Source organism: Numida meleagris, chromosome 11 (genome assembly GCF_002078875.1).
Source record: "Numida meleagris isolate 19003 breed g44 Domestic line chromosome 11, NumMel1.0, whole genome shotgun sequence".
NCBI classification, from domain to species: Eukaryota; Metazoa; Chordata; class Aves; order Galliformes; family Numididae; genus Numida; species Numida meleagris.
Genome location: NC_034419.1, coordinates 1,801,565 through 1,821,876, shown reverse-complemented (window position 1 = coordinate 1,821,876; position 20,312 = coordinate 1,801,565). Strand labels below are relative to the sequence as shown.

At 42.0% G+C, this 20,312-nt stretch overlaps 1 protein-coding gene across 8 annotated transcripts in view; it reads right to left on the bottom strand.

Annotated features, from left to right (window-relative positions):
• DOCK3 (dedicator of cytokinesis 3) overlaps positions 1-6,491 on the bottom strand; it is a 209,663-nt gene extending 203,172 nt beyond the window's left edge. For all 8 annotated transcript variants that reach the window (XM_021409194.1, XM_021409197.1, XM_021409195.1 and 5 more), the window contains exon 1: positions 6,358-6,491. In XM_021409194.1, the coding sequence (XP_021264869.1) occupies positions 6,358-6,394 (37 nt within the window). In that variant the 5' untranslated portion in view covers positions 6,395-6,491. The remainder of the gene's footprint in view (positions 1-6,357) is intronic.

The following is a 20,312-nucleotide window of genomic DNA, read 5'->3' as shown; positions in this document are numbered from 1 at the left end:
ACTAAAACTGCGGATAAGCTTCCTTCCGTCATAACCTAGAGAAACCTTTGTTCCTGTGTCAGAGGGTGCTGGGACCAGCTTACCACTGACAGCAGAACGACCTGCCTCTGTGCCCAGGAGGCAGCCAGCAGCACCTGCCATGGCTCTCCTTAAGTGCTCCAAGAGTCCAGAGAAGAGAGTGAAGAAGTGCTGAAGCAGGACTAGAGGGAATGACCTCCATGTGCTGCAAAGCCCTCACCCTGCTCAGCCCACAGCTATCAGCCTTCCTACTGCCTGCACCGCGTTTTGACTAGAGACTGTTTAAAATAACACCGGTAACAGGTCTAAGAGGAAGGAACTACAGTTACAGAGAGCTTAAGGGATGCTTCCAGGATCTCAGAGGAGATTACCGAGTTGATTTTGGCTTCCAAACACCCGAAGGGAGGTTTGATTTTAACGTCAGTCATTTGGTTGAGGTCTTTCGTCTCTCTGCCTTGAGGTTCAGCATGCACATAGGTTTTGAAACAGAATAAGAGTAAAATGTAGTGGTATTCAAACTGATTCATAATGAAAGCAATCAGTGCACCTGCCTTTGAACAAAACCCTACTATGTGGTTCCTTCAGCCTCTTGCACAGTGAATATTACAACTGAGAAAGCAATACAAACTTAATCAACCTACAAATCACCCAAAATTTTTACCTGAAGCATGAGAAGTTGCAGCAAAATCCGTAACAGCTGAATAACCCTCCAGACTTTCAATTCCTTCATCAGTGTTCTCACACCCACACCTGAGCAGATCCCCCATGTCATCTACGAAACGTGTATGAGTACTGATTACACCAAGGGCTGGAGGTCATCGGGCACTTACAGCTCTTTCCTACAACAACTGTTCCAAACCACTGTGGAACATCCTCAGCAGAAAAGCTGCTGTAGGTCCATCTCATGCACTCATGAAGACAAGGAGAAGAAACATCTTCCCTCATTCCCAAAGATCCTCTTTCTGTGGGCATTTAAAGGCCACCAAATACGTAGCTGAGACTATTCCAGAGCACAACTATGCAAAAGAAGCAAACCAAAGAACTTATTTCTTGAACAAACACAAAAGCTTAGCTTCCTACGAACCGGCACTTAACGATCCCGTTCCCTTTCACATGTAACCCCAGTACAAAGCCCAGGCAGTGCCATGGCAGTGCCAGCCTCCACCCAGCCCCATTCCTGCCCACAAAGCACCTCCTGGTCACTCCCTGCTCACACTGACAGCTCCCCCTCCATGTCCTCCAGAAAACAAACAAGTTGGACTAGGAGAACTCCTGAGATAACTTTATTATCTATTCCTCTCAGCAAGCCAGCAGCTTATTTGCACTTGAATTTTCTAGTGATCTGCAATACTTTCTTTCCCATCCCGTCAGCAGCTTTCATAACAATTGTAGGAAACGTACGCCTGAGACCGCCAATTCTCATCGTAAAACGTTGCTCATCACTGGTGGAGAGGTACTGCTAGGTGAGGACAGAAAGCCTGCACACCTAAGGATTTTCATCCTTAGGAAGCGAGCCTGAATACAAAACCCACTGGGCATTGTGGATAGCACCACAGAGCTTTCACCTCATCCTGCTGGCAAACAGCAGAAGTCCTGAAGGTGCTGGCCAAACACGTCCCACAGGGTAACTACGAGCAAGCAAAGTGCTCAGAAAAACATCAAAGCATCAACAGTTCGAACCCACATTGCAGCACTAACTCCTTACACCAGCATCACACACCGTTCCATACAAACCGCACAACAAACTGCTAAAATAAGCGCCCGATTCCCTGCCTTGGCACACAACCTGAAAACCTTTTCAACCTTATTTTTCCCATAGTTAGATCTCAGCTAGCTTCTACCATAGCTGTGGGCAGCTAGCATTTAGATGATGTCGAACTAGTAACAGGTCACTTCTCATGCAGCTCTGCAGAGCAGCTTGTCACGCGAGCAGCTATGTTGTCTTCTGGTTGCTGTTTTCTAAGGTGAATGAGCCAAGATGCAGTCAGCTCTTCCCACAGAACAGTGTACCCGCTCCCAGGTCATCTCAGTAACAGAAGTGCAGAGGTACACTGAACTGAAACTGCACTGCCTGCTCCATTAAATGAAGCCTCACTAAGCTTTCCTGTCTACACAAAGTCTCCACTCGCATGCACCTCAGGAGCTGTTTTTTTCCGGAGACATTCCAAGGGGTGATTCATTTCTCATGCAGTCAAATAACATCTATATACTTCTTTTATGACCCCTGACCAATGAATTCATTTGCTCATTCTCAAGTTCAAGAAGTAAAAACGCGTTCTTCAGGGCAAAATAACGGAACTAAGAACTACTCCAATGCACTGACCATCCAGTTTCCCAAACAAATCAGCAAGCCCACGGCTACCACCACCACCCCCCAGCAAACTGTTACTCCGAGCTCTATGAGCACATCCCTCCGTATGGCTTCGGTCCCAAGGCAGATCACTGAAGAACATCCTTAGTCACGTCCCTGCTGCTGCCAGACTGTTACAGCTGCTGGCAGCAAGGTAAGGAGGAGGAGATGAAATACAATCTACGTCCCACAACACAGAACCCAGCTGCAGTGACCGATGTTGCTTCCCAACTTCCCAAATCACAGAACCATGGAGTGGCTTGAGTTGGAAGGGACCTCCCAGCCCCCCCAGCCCCACCCCTGCCGTGGGCTGGCTGCCCCCCACCAAACCAGGCTGCCCAGGGCCCCTCCACCAAACACGGAGCTTTTTCCCCAATTTTGGAGAGGGGCTTTTTTCCATCTCTCTGAAACTTTTCATTTTAAACATGTAATAAACTGCTTCAGCGATGCAGAGAAGCTGCAATGTCAATCACCTCGAAGCACTCCTTCATCTGCCCACTGCCGAACACGTGAGGGGGTGAAAACTGAGCACGACGGCAGGAGCTGCACAGAGGCAAGGCAGACATTTTCTAAGTTTTGCAGTCTTGCTTTTCCATACATTACTATAAATTCCAAGACGTGCAAGCCAACGTATAGCAGCAGGAAAAAATGAAAAATATCAACATACTGATCAAAAAGCAGAAGCTGCAGAACAAAACTGTAACTAGGACATTAAGATGCTCCAGCCCTTCTTTGCAGCAAGGGAAACATTTGTTTTGTGCATTCATGCTTACAGATTTACTTCGTATTCTCACCAATTAAGTAATGAAAATAAATACACAAAAATCACTTTGTGCAAATAAAGCAATCAACAGATTTTAACCCAGTAACTCCGAGCAAAACAGCAGCAGGTGCTGTTTATGCAGGCAGGTTTTCCTTCCTCCCTGTGATTTAGCACCTACACGTTTAGTATGGGCAGCCACACACAGCACAGGATTAGCTATGTACATATTTTGGTTTGGGTTTTATTTTTTTTGAGAATCGCCTAAACATGCTCCTTGCACAGATCTAAAGCAGCAAAAATTTACAGCCTGGTTAATTAGATAATCAGCTCAGAAGCATTTGCCAAATTTTAATTAGCAGTTATTTACTGGAGAGGTCTCTTTCACCTGCTTAGCTTTTTCTTTTAATTCGTTTATTATTATTAAATATTGGTTTGTGAAGCCTAGTGCAACTAATATTTTCCTTAAGAGAGAGACTGCTTTAGAAACACTGGAACACTAGGGGGCTGGGGAGTTCGTTATCTGCAATAATCCACTCGGAGGCCTCAGCAGCAGTTTGTACACGGGGCCGTGCTCAGCACTGCCCGCAGAACTGCTGCCTCCAGCTGCGAGCGCACGCACCCGATACAGGCGTTTCTACACGGAGCTGAAGGGAAGCAGTCGCAACAGACTGCAAGTAGCAGCAGAGCAGGGCAACCAAGGAAGAACTTCGGCTGCGTTAGTGGAATTTTTCCATTTCTTTATTTTAAATATCCCAAGTGATTTTTGAGCATCTTTGCTGCAAAAGTAGACGAGGAGCTGTGTGTGAGCCGGGCAGCGCTGCAGGCATCCAAGGCTTCTTCAGCTGCAGCTACACAGGCACAAGAACTTCAAACTGCCAGAAAGCTACTGATGTTCCATCAATAACTTTAATGAATTCTCATGCAGTAACGAGTCGGCGTAGCTGTGAAGGGTGCCAGCAAGTGTATGACAAATGTCTTCTTAAACTCTTTGAAAGCCACCGCAGAATACAAAACCCTTCTGTATTGACACGTTGAGAGGGGAAATGTGGTATCTTCCTACCTAAATTCTATGTAAATGCCATGGTCTCATGGTTTTTCCATTGGTATTCCACATCACAATACCACGCAGTGTGCTGGGAGTCAAAGAGATAATGCTGCAGTTTCATGGACTGTCGATATATTTCATGATTTGTCACCCAGGGTGAGATGAGAGGAAGGCACAGATCAAGAGTTATTTTCAATAAAGAGCACTGCATCCAAATTATCTACATCTGCATCTATGGCACAGCATCACTCTGCCCAAAGCACAAAGCTGCCCAGGGGCACCACTGTATTTCACCAGAGAGCTGCGTGTTGCGTTGTGGGAGTTGCAAAAATACTTCCCCCCCACCCCATCCCCACCCCATCCCACCAGGGACGTGACACACACTGCTTGAGTCCAAAGCCACATCAGAAACATTTCAGAGCTTGAGAAGTGCATGGAGAAAAGCACATAGGGTTTCTTGGGATGGACAGCAATAATTAAAGACAGATTAATAAGGCCCAAGACACAAGCTCACACCAGTAACTCATGCCAAGAAAATTCCTTTAGCACACATTCTTTTGTTTGTGAAACCAAACCTGAATAACTTAAATCAGCAAGATACCAAGAGTCTATTTTGTTTTTTGTTTTTTTTTTGGGGGGGGGGGGGGGGGGGGGGGAGAGAATGTGTCTTCCAACAACAAAACTACACCTAAACCTTCTGCAGCACAGCGTGCCCAACAAGCGAGGGCTGACAGAGCTCCCTGCGCAGTCCCATGGTGCCCCCACCTGTGGCACCAAGCTCCCAACACGAGCAGCGTTTCCCACCTACCCTCCCTGGCCAAGCAGAGTGCAAACCTTGGAATCCCAAACCCTGCCACGCCGGCGTCTCACAGCAAGGAGAAATGACCACAGGACAGAGGAAAGCCAACACGCCGTGAAAGATGAAGAATTGTTTTCTGAAGCACACGTTGCAATGACACCTCTCAGTTCAGCACCAGGACAAGAGGGGAGGCTTTTTACCAGGGGTTTAGATACGAGCAAGTTCCAGGTACTTTGCATCCTCCAAACAACCCCACAAAGCGCAACGTAATTTGTTAATTTTACATAATCCTGGAGATTACATATTGCCCTACTGCTTCTTATCTAAACACACCATACTTGATTGCTTTTTCTTTTTTTATAAAAAAAAAAAGTGAATTCTTAATTCATCTGTTTATTACAGAAGATGTGTGGGACGCACCAAGCAAAATACTGGCTGCACAGGGTGCAAAACTAACCAAAAGCATTCCGGTGCATCCTGCTGCTTGTTGGCACGTTCAGAGTTTGCTTTAAGCATCACCAGCACTGCGACTTCTAACCAGGCGCACGCCGGCCGTCCAAACCCCACGTTAACAGCACGGGTCAGACCTTTGTACCAAGCCAGAGCCTGCCCGTGCTACCTGGTCTAGGCAGCCAGCTTTGGCAGCGGATTGGACTGGATGATCTCTAGAGGTCCCTTCCAGTTAGAGACTAGAGGTCCCAATTCTGTGATTCTGTGTTCTTCATGTCTGCATAAAACCGATGACCACGAACCAATGTGGAACTTAAAAACCCTATATCGGCATTGCTAAGTACAGATTTAATGTTTAAGAAGTGAACCAGGCACACGCTGCCTGCTTTATTATTATAGAGTGAATAACACACAAACCATTTAAAAACAGATACTAAACGAAAATAAAAACAAAGCTAAACGAAGCGTGCGTTTTCCTCCGGGGATGCGCGGCGCTTCCACACCTACCAGAAACCTCTCACCGCATTCGCGGCCCTAACGTAAAAAAAAAATACAAAGCCCAAGCCAGCGGCGGTGCCCTCTCGGATCGGCGCACCCGATCGGCGGCGGCGCGGAGCCCGGCGGAGCGCTCCGAGCGGCGGGCAGCAGCGGGAGGCGGCCGGCCCCGTGTCCCCGGCCCCGCGGCAGGTGCACCACTGCCGCCCCCTAATGACACCGCCACGGAGCCCAACTCCACATAAACAACACCGCGGCGGATGGAGGCTCGGAGCAAAGGGAACCGCGCGTTCCGGGGACCAAGGGCTGAGCGACGCGTTCTCTGCCGGCGGGCGCCATCGGGGCCCGGAGCAGAGAGCGCCCCGAGGCCGGGCACGGCGGCGGCAGGCAGCGCCGTGGGGATGGCAGGGCAGCGGGGGGGAGAGGGGGGCACCTACCTACGCCGTATTTCTCCTCCTCGGTCGGGCTCCACATGCTGCTGGCGCTGCGGCGGCCGCCGGCCGCGGGTCCCCTGGGCAGAGCGGGGCGGGCGGGCGCCGCTCATGGAGCGGGGGCGGCTGCTGCTGCTCCTCCTCCTCCTCCTCCTCCTCCCTCGGCGGGGGCGCAGCTCCGCGGCCGCCGCAGCGCAGCCCCCGCCTCAGGCTGCCCGCGCCCGGCGGGTCCCGGTCTGGGGGGACCCGAGGGTGGTGAGGTGGGGGGGGCGGGGGGAGATCGCCCCCCTCCCGCCCGCCCGCGCGCAGACGACGGCGGCCGCGCTTCACCTCAGCCCTCGCCGCCGGCCCGGCAGCTCTCCCAGCGCGGTCCCGCCGCCCCGCCGAGCTCCGCGGCCCCCAGCCCCGCCGCCGCTCCTGTCACCACCGTCGTCGCCGCCGCCGAAGGACTCCCGCTGCCGCGCCCCCCCGCCGATGGAGCGCTGCGCGCACGCGCGGCTCGCACCGCACCGCCCTCCCTTTTCCTCCCTCCCCTCCCTTCCCGCGCGGCCGCACGAGGCGCGAGGCGCGGGGGCGGCGCTGAGAGGCGGGGACCGCGCCTCCTGAGCCTCGTCCGGCGGTTGCTCTCCAGTGAAAACCTCTACCAAAACCGACCAAGAAGCTAACGTTCTTTTAAAAAGCACGGAAAGCCAATAGCTACCCTAGGGGGATGGGAGATGAGGGCACCCGAATCGTCACAGCCTGGATCTCAGGGCTGCTCCCAGGGAACCAGTTTAAACACCACAAAATCCACATTCACAGGGACAGAGATTCTCTCACTGTTCCCTTGTTACAGAGCAGGAGTGGACGTCCTCCCACAGGGGCCGTGTTCACCCCAGGCCCTGCTGACTGGAAGGGCAGCGAGACGTGCTGCACTCCCACTGCTCTCCAGACTGCTCTGAGGGGCAGACATTAAATCAGGCGTGCTTACACCTCCCGAGGAGTAATTAGTAAGATCTTTAACCCAAACAGCTTCAGCACATAAGGTTGGCACTGGAGTAGAAGGAGAGCCAGGAAGCACAGCTTTCTGACAGTAAAAGCAACAGCCCTTAAGTGAGACCAGCTTATGTACAACGCTATTTTTTTTTTTAACTTTTTAATGAATTTCCAAAGCTTATAAGGACCTGACCAAATGTATGGGTTGCACAATGACCAGTTGTCTTTCCATAAAACCGAAATCTGCATTCCTCACAGTGTATTGAAACCTGAAGCATGTAATTCAAAACATTGTCTGTATCTGACATGTTGATTGTTGGCAGATTAGCCACTTTTCTCCAGCCAGAGCCTTCCCAAAGCCACAGGAAGAAAAAAACGCCTTCCACATGGCATTTCCAGAAACCTTTGGAACATAGTGGCTTGACGTCAAGTCTTAGGAGTGCACCAAACTTTTTAATAATCTAACTTCGGATGCATCCAGTACTTTTTATAGAGTATCTGTTCTATCATTATGTAATAAAACAGAATGAAAGTCATCAATTTGCACTACAGAACTTAGGTTGCTGTGGAAACCTTCATTATTATTTTTTTTTTAGTTCCTGCAACTTACTTTTCAACACTGAACATGGCTAGCTTTCTCTATAGGTTTTTGTTTGCTTTTGGGATGTTGGTTTTTCTTTTCCCATACGGAGAACAAACAGAAAGCAGCCGATAAGTATGTTTCACATTATTGATGTAGAAAAACGAACTTATTCAATCATGTCTTAATTCAGATCCATATTAAGGCATATATGTTTACAATAGCTTCATTACTTTACTTCGTGAGGCACTCCCACAGCATGCAGAAATAACTTTCCAAAGGGACAAAGAACTGGCACTCAGTTGCATCTGTTGGAGATAGGCTGCTGCTGGTATTTAGAATTTTAGATTTTTTATTTTTTCAGTGATAAATACCTGTTTAACTCTTGCTAGTACTCTGGGAGCAGAAAACCTCTGTAGTGACAGGAATCGGTTAATTCTTCCCAGTTTCTCTCTCCTCATTCTACAGCAGTTCTTGGATTCTTCTCTCTGCCAACTGACCAGCAGTGAAGCAGATGCCATTCTGGCTTAAGAAAAAACAAAACACAAAAAACCAACAGAGTTTTCTTCAAAATACATCCATGTCCAAGTTCACTCTTTCCATTTCAGTAAATAAGAAATAAAGGTGGACTTGGGAATACTTGGAGAGAACCTTGTGAAGTTCAGTAAACTTGAGAAATACACAGAGGTCTATGAAACAGCTGAAAGAGCAGGACCTGCAAGGAATTAAAAACACAGAAACATCTTGCTTAAAGGCAGCTATGGTTTTCATTTCCTCATCATGGACATGTCAATGATAGTATGAACAGTTAGAGTCCTATTGACGACAGATGACCTGTATTTGAAATAGGTACATGCTACTCCTGTCTGTCCAGCACTTCTTCTGCACTGCTGCTGGTTATATTTACTTTTGAGCAGTCATTAGCGCAGTGCATGACCTGCTTAATGAAAAAAAAATCAGTACATTTGACTGAAGAGTCAGTAGAATGCAGGTTTGCATAACTTAAAGTTACCAAATGTATTTACACCTGTTCCTCTGATAAATGCGTTCACCAGTTTAATAAGTCTCCTATCACCTCTACATACATACTGACTGCTTTGGTAAATATTCTTAGCCTAAGTGTAGTGCAGAACAAACATGTCATCCTATAAGGAGGCAGAGGCACTAGTCTCGCAGGCAGCAAGTAGGTACCCAGGGTCATCCATATGCAAAAAGACAGACCAAAGTGAACGGCGATATTGCACCAGGCTGCAAAACAGCTGTTGCTTCCTTCTTCTACCTCTCAACATAGCTGACTTCTGCAACCTCAATATCCATATTGTTCTGTAAAGCACAGGAAACGCATAATAATATTTTGCAAAGATAAGCAAGAAACATGGAGGATTATATGCCCAAATTTTGCCTTTCTTGAGCTATTTTTAGTTTTTCTGATTGTAATGCACAATTCAAAACCATAACAACAGAACTGGAATCCAATGCCTACTTCATTAGATTGCTTAGATGGTTCAAAGGTTTTTCAAAATTAACTTCAGCAATCCAAGTACATTTTATATTTTCTCTAAATGTCAGAGCTCTTACAAGAAGAACTTATGCCAGAGGACATCATGGATTCCAAACGTAAATCTTTTCAGAGCAAAGCAACCACCTCTTACAGAAATCTTCTGAGCAGCCATCCTGCACATTCAGCACTAAACTTCTGTATCGTACTGTATGGAAATAATGACAAACACACGCTTTGAGGCCTTAGTTATTGAAAAAGACAACTCAGGAAAAAAAAGCATTAATCATTTTGACTATGTTAAAAGTTACTTAATGAGTGTGTACAGGAGCTGTTATGTCGGAAGTGTCATGAGTTGCTTGCGGTTTTGTTACAGCAGATGCAATTGTCCTTATCCAAACAGAATACATATTAACATTCAACGCAGTATTAATTAATGTACATCTTATACCGTACTGTCATCTTGCTATAATATAAAATAGATGTGATCTGAAAGACAGCTGGCTAGGGAATGGAGAGATTTGACACAGTTTCTTTCTCTTAAATAGATCAAGGGGACCGCACAATCCTTTTGAATCCTCTGCAAGGGACAATGGAAGGTCAGAGTGCAGAGAGCAGGGGTTCTTATACCTCCCTGCAAGCAAATTCTACTCAGTTATCCCAGCCTTACTGTATCATGGAACATATAACCTTCTGCCCTCCCTTTCAGGTAAGAGCATCCCCATACTTTGCCCTTTCTCCCCATTCTCAGGGCTACAGATACTGTTACTTCTACTTACATTATTACTGCAAACCCTTGCTCTTACACACATAGCCCAGATTCCCTGCTATCAGAGAAAATCAGGGATGAATTTTAACCACCTCTGACAGTCACATTATTTGCTTACATTACTTTATTTTCTTCACTTGAGGTTCCAGCTTTGCACGTTTGTTTCTTATATAGTTCATAATCTCCTCCTGTTGGTAAAATGGCTTACGCCACTAACCAACTTGGCTTCCCATTAAATTATAAATTACTCACCTTGAAGGGAGAAGTAAAATGATCTGAAGCAAATACACTCTGTCACCATTTCCCATAACCTGCAGGTCTTTTTGAAGCACAAAGTTTTTCTCCTTTGTCCTTCAAAGTGGGGATTCACACGTCCCAGGAACTGAGTTGTTCTTTCTTTGATGAAATAATCTTCTGGAACTTTTAAGCAGGGGGTCTCAGATCTTGATGTATGGATCCCAATTACATTATTTTTCCTATAGCATAAGGCCCTCTTGTGAACTAAACCACCACACTGCAAATCTAAAATGTAGCAAATGACAGCAAATTATTTTTTTTAAGCACTACACATTGCAGTGTTCATGCCCCACAACCTCATTCACCTGAATATTCTTCCATCAGGACAATTATTGCTCAGGACAACAACCCCAAACCATCAAAAAACACATCTGACAGTTACAAATGTGATGTTAACTTACTTCTGCTCCAGTTGAAATATTGCTTGAGAACAAATTACAAGAACAGAAAAGAGCAGGACTTGTATAAGAACAAGGATGGATCAATGTTTTTATGCCAATATGAAACAGTTTGTAAGTTTCTACATTGCTTGCCTAGAAGGTTTCTGAATTAAGTCAGACAAGTATTTTATTTTATGTTGTTTTAAGCATAGATGTAGAGAATGGATTGACTAATGCCTCAATACCAATAGCATACATCAAGTATAATTATGAAAAATTCAGTGCAGGTGGTAATTTTTTAGTCAGCTGGACCTTTATTTATGATACACCACAGCTCATGCTGAATAAACATTTTCCTGATACTAAAGAAACAGAATACCTTGTTCTTCAATTAGTAAAAAAGGGACATTTTTCATCTGATTCTTCATGTGTCATAAATCACAGAATCACAGAACGGTAGCGGTCGAAGTTCATCAAGTCCAACTCCCCTGCTAAAGCAGGGTCTCTGCAGTAGAGTAGGTTAAATACTTAGGAAATTTGAGAAAAAACACTATTGCAGCCCCATTCTCACTTACCCCTTATATACTCACAGCAGCAAATTATCTATTAAAGAGAAAATATAAAACATTAATTACCACTGTTGTGACAAATCTATACTTTTTCCTGTTAATTTCTTTAATGTTCAGGATATAAGAAGCGCTACCAAAGCAACAATTAGCTCCTGTCATTTTTGAAATGAGAGTTCAAAAATATTTGCAAACTCTTCTTGTGAGCATGGTTTTTTGGTCTTTCTTTTTTGTTGTTGATGAACTTTCATTTCCGATTTTAGAGATTTCTTATATTATATTTGTATATCACCTTGAAAGATACCTTTGATTCTAAGACCCTGAGTGAAACCATCCAAGCAGCAACTTCATCACTCCTGGAAGGGCATCAGGGATGCTGCCTCAGAGGCTGACTTTAACTACAATCCCTTGCTGAATCTCTACAGATGAATGCAGAGTCATATTTCTTTGTCTATGTATTTATTTATTTAAGTGCTCTCTCTGATGGTGTTGCTTTGTTCAGGGGCAACTGAACCTTGGTTCACAGAGAATAGCAACTGGAGACTCAGCAGCTTGCTCTATACCCTACACACACAGTGCCGACCTGCGGAAAGGGAGCAGGTTGATTTCCCTCTCAGCTGGCTGGAAGGTGCGGGCAGGAGCACCTTGCTACCAGCTCACTGTCCCCAGCTCGGGTGACCACGCTCGCACGGCGAGGCGCGGAGCAGCGGCCATTTTGCGGCGCGGTGCGGTGCAGTACGGCGCGGCGCAGTACGGCTCGGCGCCCCGGGCGCTCTCCATGGTGCTGTCTCGGGCGGGCGGCACTCGCGGCCCAGCTGCCATCAGGGCGCGGCAAGTCCTCCCGCTCTGGAGGACTGCACCTCTGCTCCGCTTCCCTTCCTTCTGGCAAGGGCGCAGAGTCCTGCTTCCACGCCCCCGTGTTTTTATGAAGAAAGCACAAGCGAGCCGTGTTGGTCAACCCACGTGCTGAAAGACCGGCAGACTGCTTTGTATCTGACCATCACCCTTTGACCTGTACAAAGAATATGTTCTTCTCTGGAAATTAAGCTAGCATCAACACAAACGGTAGGAAAAAAAATGGAGTTTAGAAGTACTGACATGACTAATCTCAGGTCCTGATGGAGTTCATGCATTTCTTCATCTCATTTTTTCTCCGTGGAATGCTGGAATACAGTGATTAGCATTTCCTATTATTCTTTTGTATATATTATTTACACATTTATATTTTAAAACATAACTGTCCTATAAACTAAATTGTAAAATAATTTTTATTTTTTAACAAAGTACAGTATTGTATATATGTATTTTCAAAATAAATACACAATACATTTTGATAACACAAATATTAGAAAGTCTGTGGCTTGTGTTTTTGTTGTTGTTAAACTGAAACAGTTAAAATGTGACAAGTTCAATTGATAGCTAAATCAAGCTTCTAACTGCTAATGTCATGTGCCTAGAGGAAGATTATCCACTTAACAAACAGACTAATGGTTAAGTCTTCATGCAAACTTCAGATTCCAAAATGATTTTGAAATGCAATCTCTGTGAAAGACACGACAATATTCTGTTTGAGAGAGATCTCCTGACTGTGTTTCCAGCATGCCAAAAACATTTCAGTCTTTTATAGATCAAGCCTTTGGAACCTTGTCTCAATGCATGCTTAAGTCACAGCTACATCCAAAGACATTTGGTTGTGTCACTTAGATTAACTGGAAAACAAAACAAAACAAAACAAAACAAAAACTGAAAGAAATGTATTTTGGGAGCTTTGACCGCTGTAATGAAACCGAGATAATCTTGAGCGAATAAAAGAAAGTAGGAACATTACCTGACGTGGCAGAACAATTAGTCAAGAATAGGAATTACATAAAATGACATGACTCTGAGAAAAGTATGAAGTTACTGTTAATCCATCTGATCTACTTACATCAAGCTCTGAAATATAATCAAACAGTGACCAGCAGCTGATTTATATAAATAACAAAAGCCTGGACACTTCATGAGCTATCACCACAAGGAAGTAACCAATAATCTCATAAATATGCTTTCATGCCTTAATTTAGTACATTAGAATTGGCAAGGAACTGCTAATATGCCCAACAATCTCTTCTCAGAACAAAATCCATGTGTCTTCTCAAGAGTGTTGAATATTCACTTTTTCTTAATGGTGTTCTTGACACTCTTGCAATGGAATCATGAAGTTTCTGATAGCTGCTGACCCAGCAAAAAGGACATGGACTCAAGTCAAGTCCTCCCAGCCCCACCCCCAAACACTTTGAAGCTCAGTGAACAATCCTACTGTAAACTCAAGCAGTAAAGACTTAGCCTAGAGCTCCTCAAGATGCTGTCTAGCTGTTGTAGACATGTGAACAGCAGCTCAGTCTGTAGTAGAGGTACTTTCCTGAAAAACAGCAAGAAATGTCTGCATATAATTCTGTGTCTGAATCAGTCAACAGGAAAAAAAGCCTTGATTAAGCAGACTGTTTCCAAATGGAGAAAAAAAATAAGTACATTGCAGGTGCTAATTAAAAACAAAGAATATGTCTTCACCTTCTGTAAACCTGTGCAATCAAACTTTAATTCTTTATGTAGCCATCAACATACTAAATAAATAGCATCATACCATTCATTAGCATAATTGTTTGTCACAAACAGAAGTGCAGTTCTCCAAGAAAGCTCTCAGCAACTCATTCCATGTGAAGGCAGGCCATCAAAAGAGGAAGGTATACTCATCTTGTAGTTTTCAATGAAAGGCACAAAAATCTCAAACACCAAATGAGGGAGAAAGATAAGCATGATCACTCAGAAACCAACTATGACCCAGGTAATGCTTCAGACACATTTTTTTAAGTATAAAGGCAGCATCCTTATTAAATCCATTAATTCCCTCAAAGGGAATGGAAGATCTAAATCTTGAGAGAGGAGTTTGCAAAAGTTATTTTTTCAGTCATCTTTTTCTTACAAAGCATGGCACACAGCAGAGGACAGACTCAGTTAGAAGATTTGTTTTTCACTTACAAATTCATTTATGATTTATAAATTATCCACCATAATCTCACATAACCATTGAGTTTGGGGTTGGCTATGGACATTGCTACCTTTCTACACAGGATAAACAAACACATATTTGTTTAGTAGCACTAAACCCAGCAACAAATATAAAAATACAGCATGGCTGTCAACCAGAGCACAAACATACACTGCAAACAGATTGCTTGTCTAATTGAACCTGTTAGTAATATGAAGTCAACATTCAGGCAATTCTTAATAATTCCTTTTTTTTTCTCCCTATTGGTAATATATAAGTATCTCCAGGAATTTAAATTCATTGAGCACTGTTACAAACAACTTACTGTTCACAATTACACAACTGCACATTTTGATAGAACTTCTGCATTTTCCTATTCAGATATGTTTTTTCTTTTGGTGTCTGATATGTTTCTCAGTCCCCACTGCAAGTTCAGAATATTATTTTGTTCTCACAATGCTTGACTGTATTAGCTTGAGTTGAACTGTGACAGCTGTTCCTTGTCACCCTCTAGACAAGATGCATTCAGCTGAGATTTAACATTTCAAAGCCACTGTCTGGAGGAGCTAATGGCAGGATTTCCAGAGGACAGGTAATCTTCCACTAATACTAATTCTACTGCAAGCTAGTAAAAACCTGTAGTTCAACCTCAAATTAAGTAAAACACAATAAAATAAAATAAAATAAAATAAAATAATTATTCCTTACCAGCTAGTTTGGAATTCATATTAATTGTTGCAGTATTTTTTATTAGACCAACTCACTTTGAGGAATGGAACAGACACATTATTGGGTACAAAAGCCAGTGAAGAAATTATGTTATTAAAACTTCTATCAGTGCCTATGTAGAGGCAAGAAGAATTTATTACCCAAAGATAACATGTTATGATTGCAGTTATGAAATACTGCATATCCCTAAAGAATAAAATATAAAAATTATAACTAATAAAAGAAAAAAATGAAAAGGAACATACATACATTATATGATTCAAGTAAAGTATTTTACTGTTGTGGGTAAGACTGCAGTCTGAATGACTAATAATTAAACTGTACGTCTGCTGCATCATTTAAAAGAATCTAATGAAAACACCTAAGTATAATGATGATGAAAAGTGATAAAAATAAAGTACAGAAATAAACTGCAGTAATACAAATATTCTACCATCATGAAACAAGGACATGATAGGTTAAAGAAATGTAGGTAGCACAGGCAAAACAGAATTTCTGAGTCAAAATAATTTTGGGGAATGATAAGCAAACAGTGAGTTTGCTCAAGATTTTCAAGCGCATTCCAGAAATGGATTTGATTAAAAAAATAATGCTATGTCTTCTAGAAACTGTATCAGTATAGGGTCTAATTTCCAGACAGAGACAAGAAAGTCAATGTTCCTGTCAGCAGTAGCATTCACATTCTTGTTAGTGTGAGAGTTGTCAGACTTCTTTTCCAAATGTTTTGTGAATTCACATGAAGTGATACTACTGTGAATGTGATTTTGATTTGCAACAAGGACATTATAAAAGAGTCGATCAAATCACCTTGCAGTGAAGGAACTAAGATGGTTCAATTTAAATGAAATGGTAAACAAACATTGGACTCAATTTTGATTTGAAAAGAAGAATGTTTTAGTAACTATGGTAACTATTTACTGAAAATAATTCAGCTGAAAAACTTTGGAACTTAAATAAACTCTATACCTTTATGCTCTATTTGAAAGATAAGTATTACTGAAATTTGAACACCAAGCAAAGACACGTCAGTAAAAAATAGGCTCCAAATGAATAACCATCCCAAAGAAATAAAAAACCAAACCAGGCTTTAAAAAGGAATGAAGTCAGAAGAGAGAAGTACAACTTTTGAGAATAAAATGTGAAAGAAGAAAAGGAGAGCTTCCAGAAATTAATCTGAAATAAGTCATGGAAAGTCCAATTAAAAAAATATATATTTTTTTAAGGCAAAAGGTGAGATTATATTGCAACGAAAATGAAGCAGAGATAAACAGTAACTAGAATAAAATCACTCTGAATTTTTTAGTAATGGAGGAGCACTTTCATGTACTGAATGGCAAATTAACACCAGCCTCTTGGTGTACATATGAAAAGAAACCAGTATAGAAGGCAAAGGTCAAAGAGTTCAAAACGGGTTGAGAACCTCAGAGCATAAATCTCCAAATTCTAGAATATTTTGACTTCTCAGTGTCCTGTTCTGAAATATATTTTTAATATATTTAATCTTTTAATTCCAGTCCTAAAATGAGACAGGTTCATTTAAGAAGGTAGAACCAGAGATTCATCAACTATTTTGCTATTAGTCAAACATCAGCAAATCAAAGTTTTCAAATGCTTTTGAATGAAATGCTAAAGAAAAATATAAAGTATGACAAAACATAAGTTTTATTTAAATATAAAATTTCTTTTCTAGATAAAGCTGTACATATAGGATAATCTACAGGTAACCTACCCTATTTTCAGTTAGACTAAATGATACACAAAGGAGAGAATAAAGATCTTAGTGGGGGGAACTGAATACTTCAGAGATGCCAATGGGTCCTGAGTCTTCCAGGGTTCTTTCTGAGATAGTATTTTCATGTAGTATCTATTTCACAGCATTTCCAAAAACAAAAACAAGCAAACAAACACTAGAGATTATATATAAATTGAGATACAACGTCACGCTGAAAGACTGGAGTATCCTGGGAAGAAATCGATAATTTTAATGACGGAGTATGGGAGGAATGTTAATAGTACAAAGTAGAAAATCATGCTCTCAGAAATTTCAAATCTGCTACAAGCTTAAGATTCACTGCTTGAAAATGACTGAGGAAGGAAGAAGCCTTTGTGTGGCTGACTACAGGATGGCTGACCTGTAAAGCAACCACATGAAAAAGAACAAGCATGATACTTGGGTGAAACAGGACAAAGTATTTTCATTGAAAACAGACTACTTCACAAAAGTGTTGGCAAAAGCTATGTGCAAAAACTTTGGAATACTTTATGTAATTATACCCCCCATTTCCTGTAAGATTCACTGAAGTACAAAGAAGGGTTATGAGAACAATTAGGGAAATAGAATATCTATGACATGAGAAGACATGAAAAGAAGAACTTGCCTTACCTTGATTAAGAATAAACAGAGGGAATATGATAGAGTCACTGTTAGGAGATTGTTACCAATCCAATGTTTGTTACAAAGACCTTGTTATAATGCAAAATTTTATTTTGTTTTAGATTGCTATCTTAACAAAATACATATTTTCTTCAGAGCCTTTCCTCTCATTTTTTGATTAAATACATTTTCACAGTTTTCTTTTAGTGGAAGGGAAAGGTACATATGACAGAAACATACAAGAAGTTTCAACCTACCTGAATTTTCCCTGATGTAACCACACATACATTACGTCCGGGAGCCAAAACATGTGACCAAAATGTACATTCAGCACTTTGTATGGAAGTCTACTTGTTCTTCCCAAACACAGAACATGACTAATGCAAAGAATGTCCTTGTACAGACAGTTCAGCAGGAATTCCGCACAATATCATAAAAAAATCTGCCACCAATGTAACATCTACTGATCGCAGCCAAAAGCAGTTGTGAACACTTCCTAACATTACAAATGTAATACTAGAAATGATCCTATAAAACTACAGTGAACTACAATAAATATGTCCATATAAAGTTAGCTTGCTTACAACAAAGTAAGTCAGGCAGGATTTGGTTGAGCTACTTGAATTTAAGAAGTTGCATTTTAATGCTTTATTCTAAACACATATTTATGAGAACTGCAGCATAGGAAATACTTTATTGGAAAGCCAACCACAGTCATATGATTTGCTCAAGCAAGCTATAAACCAGAGATGGATCCTACACAAAGGAACTTTATTCTGAATCTATAAGGTATCTGATACACTTCCAGTAATGGCTTTCACTAATTCAGATCTTTACAATCCACAGATGCCTAATTCCCTAGGATTATTTGTTGAAATATTAAAAAAGTTTTCTATTTACAATGAATATGAATCATGGGAGCTTTCCCTCTTAATGCCATGTAAATGTGTTAGCTAAAGTGCCTTTGGGACAGAAGTATTATAATATTGAAAAATATAATAGTAACTATCATCCCTAAAATACCATTATTGTGCATTCTCGGCATTACAGATCTATTAAAGATTAATACAACACTTTGAAGATTTTATTACTGCTACTAGCAGTAGCTCAGTCCAGACAACTAGAATGAAGCAATCAGACCATAAGCAGTGATATAACTAATCAAAACAAATCTTATCCTGCTAACAAGTCTCAGTGAGAGCAACATGGAACTTGGATGGATTCAGATGAAAGGAGAAACTATTACTTCTAAGTAAATTGCTTAAAACTAATCTTACCATGTAGTTTTGCATCTGTTTCATATTGTAACATATTGTGCCAACTTCTGATATCCATCCTTCCCTCAAAAAGAAATCAGGAAGGTTCAAGAACAAAAAGTTAAAAGAATAATCTAAGTTCTGAAAAAGAAATCTTCCTGGCACAGAGGTTTAAAGAGATCCATCTCATTAGCCTTATCAGAGAGAAGGGTAAGACATGATATGATCAGAGTCTCTAAGCATATACACAAGGAGATTTCTGATAGCTCTTCAAAATCTAGCAGACAAAGACATTACAAGATCAAAAGGTTCAGTGCAGATGACCTATTAAGATTGGAATAGGTGCAGATTTTTAATCACGGGAGAAAATTGGTACAATTTAACAGAGGATGTAAAAGATTCTTCATTGCTTTAGTTTTTAATTCTAGGATGGCTGCAACTTGAAAAAAACATTCAATAAATGCAAACAGGAAGGACAGTGTTGATGCAAATTGGTGAAATATCTTGGTGAAATACTTAACTCATGTTTTTTGGTTGTAGGCTATTGGTACCATTCTCTTCAGAACAAAATATTAAGCAGATGACCTTAACTCAATCTTATATTTACTACTGAAAATGAAAACATATGTATGCGAATATACCATAATGTCATAGAATTATCACAGCATCATAGAACATCCCAATGAAAGGGACCCACAAGGATTACATGGTTGTTGAAGTTAGAAGGGACCACTTGAAATCACTTAGTACAAACCCCTGCTTTAAGCAGGGTCATCTAGATCACATTGCCCAGGATCACATCCAGGCGGGTTTTTAATATCTCTAGAAAAGGAGACTCCACGACCTCTCTAAGCAGCTTGTTCCAGTGGTTTGTAACTCTCAAAGTGAAGAAGTTTTTTCTCATGTGCAGATGGAACTTTGAATGCTTCAGTTTGAGGCTGTTATCTCTTATTCTGTTGCCAGGCACCACAGAAAACAGCCTGGCCTCATAGTGTTGATACCCTCCCTTAAGTTATTTTTACACGTTAATAAGATCCTCTTTCAGTCTTCTCCAGGCTATACAGGCCCAGTTCTTTCAGCCTTTCCTCATAGGAGAGATGCTCCAGCCCCTTAACCATCCTAGAGTTGGACTCGCTGTAGGAACTCACTGACTTTCTTGTACTGGGGATTCCAGAACTGCACACAATACTCCAGATGAGGCCTCACCAGATCTGAGAAGAGTGGGGATCATATCCCTCAACGTGCTGTGCTGGCCACACTTCTCCAATGCAGGGCTGCTTTCCAGTAGGTTGATCCCTGACCTGTACTAATGCATGGGGTTATTCCTCCCCAGATGCAGGACCCTACACTTATACTTGTTAAACTTAATAATAGTCTTCTCAGCCCATCTCTCCAGTCTGTCGAGGTCTCTCTGAATGGCAGCACAGTCCTCTAGTGTATCTGCCACTCCACCCATAGAATCATAGAATCGTTTCAGTTGGAAAGGACCCCTAAAAGTCACCTAGTTCA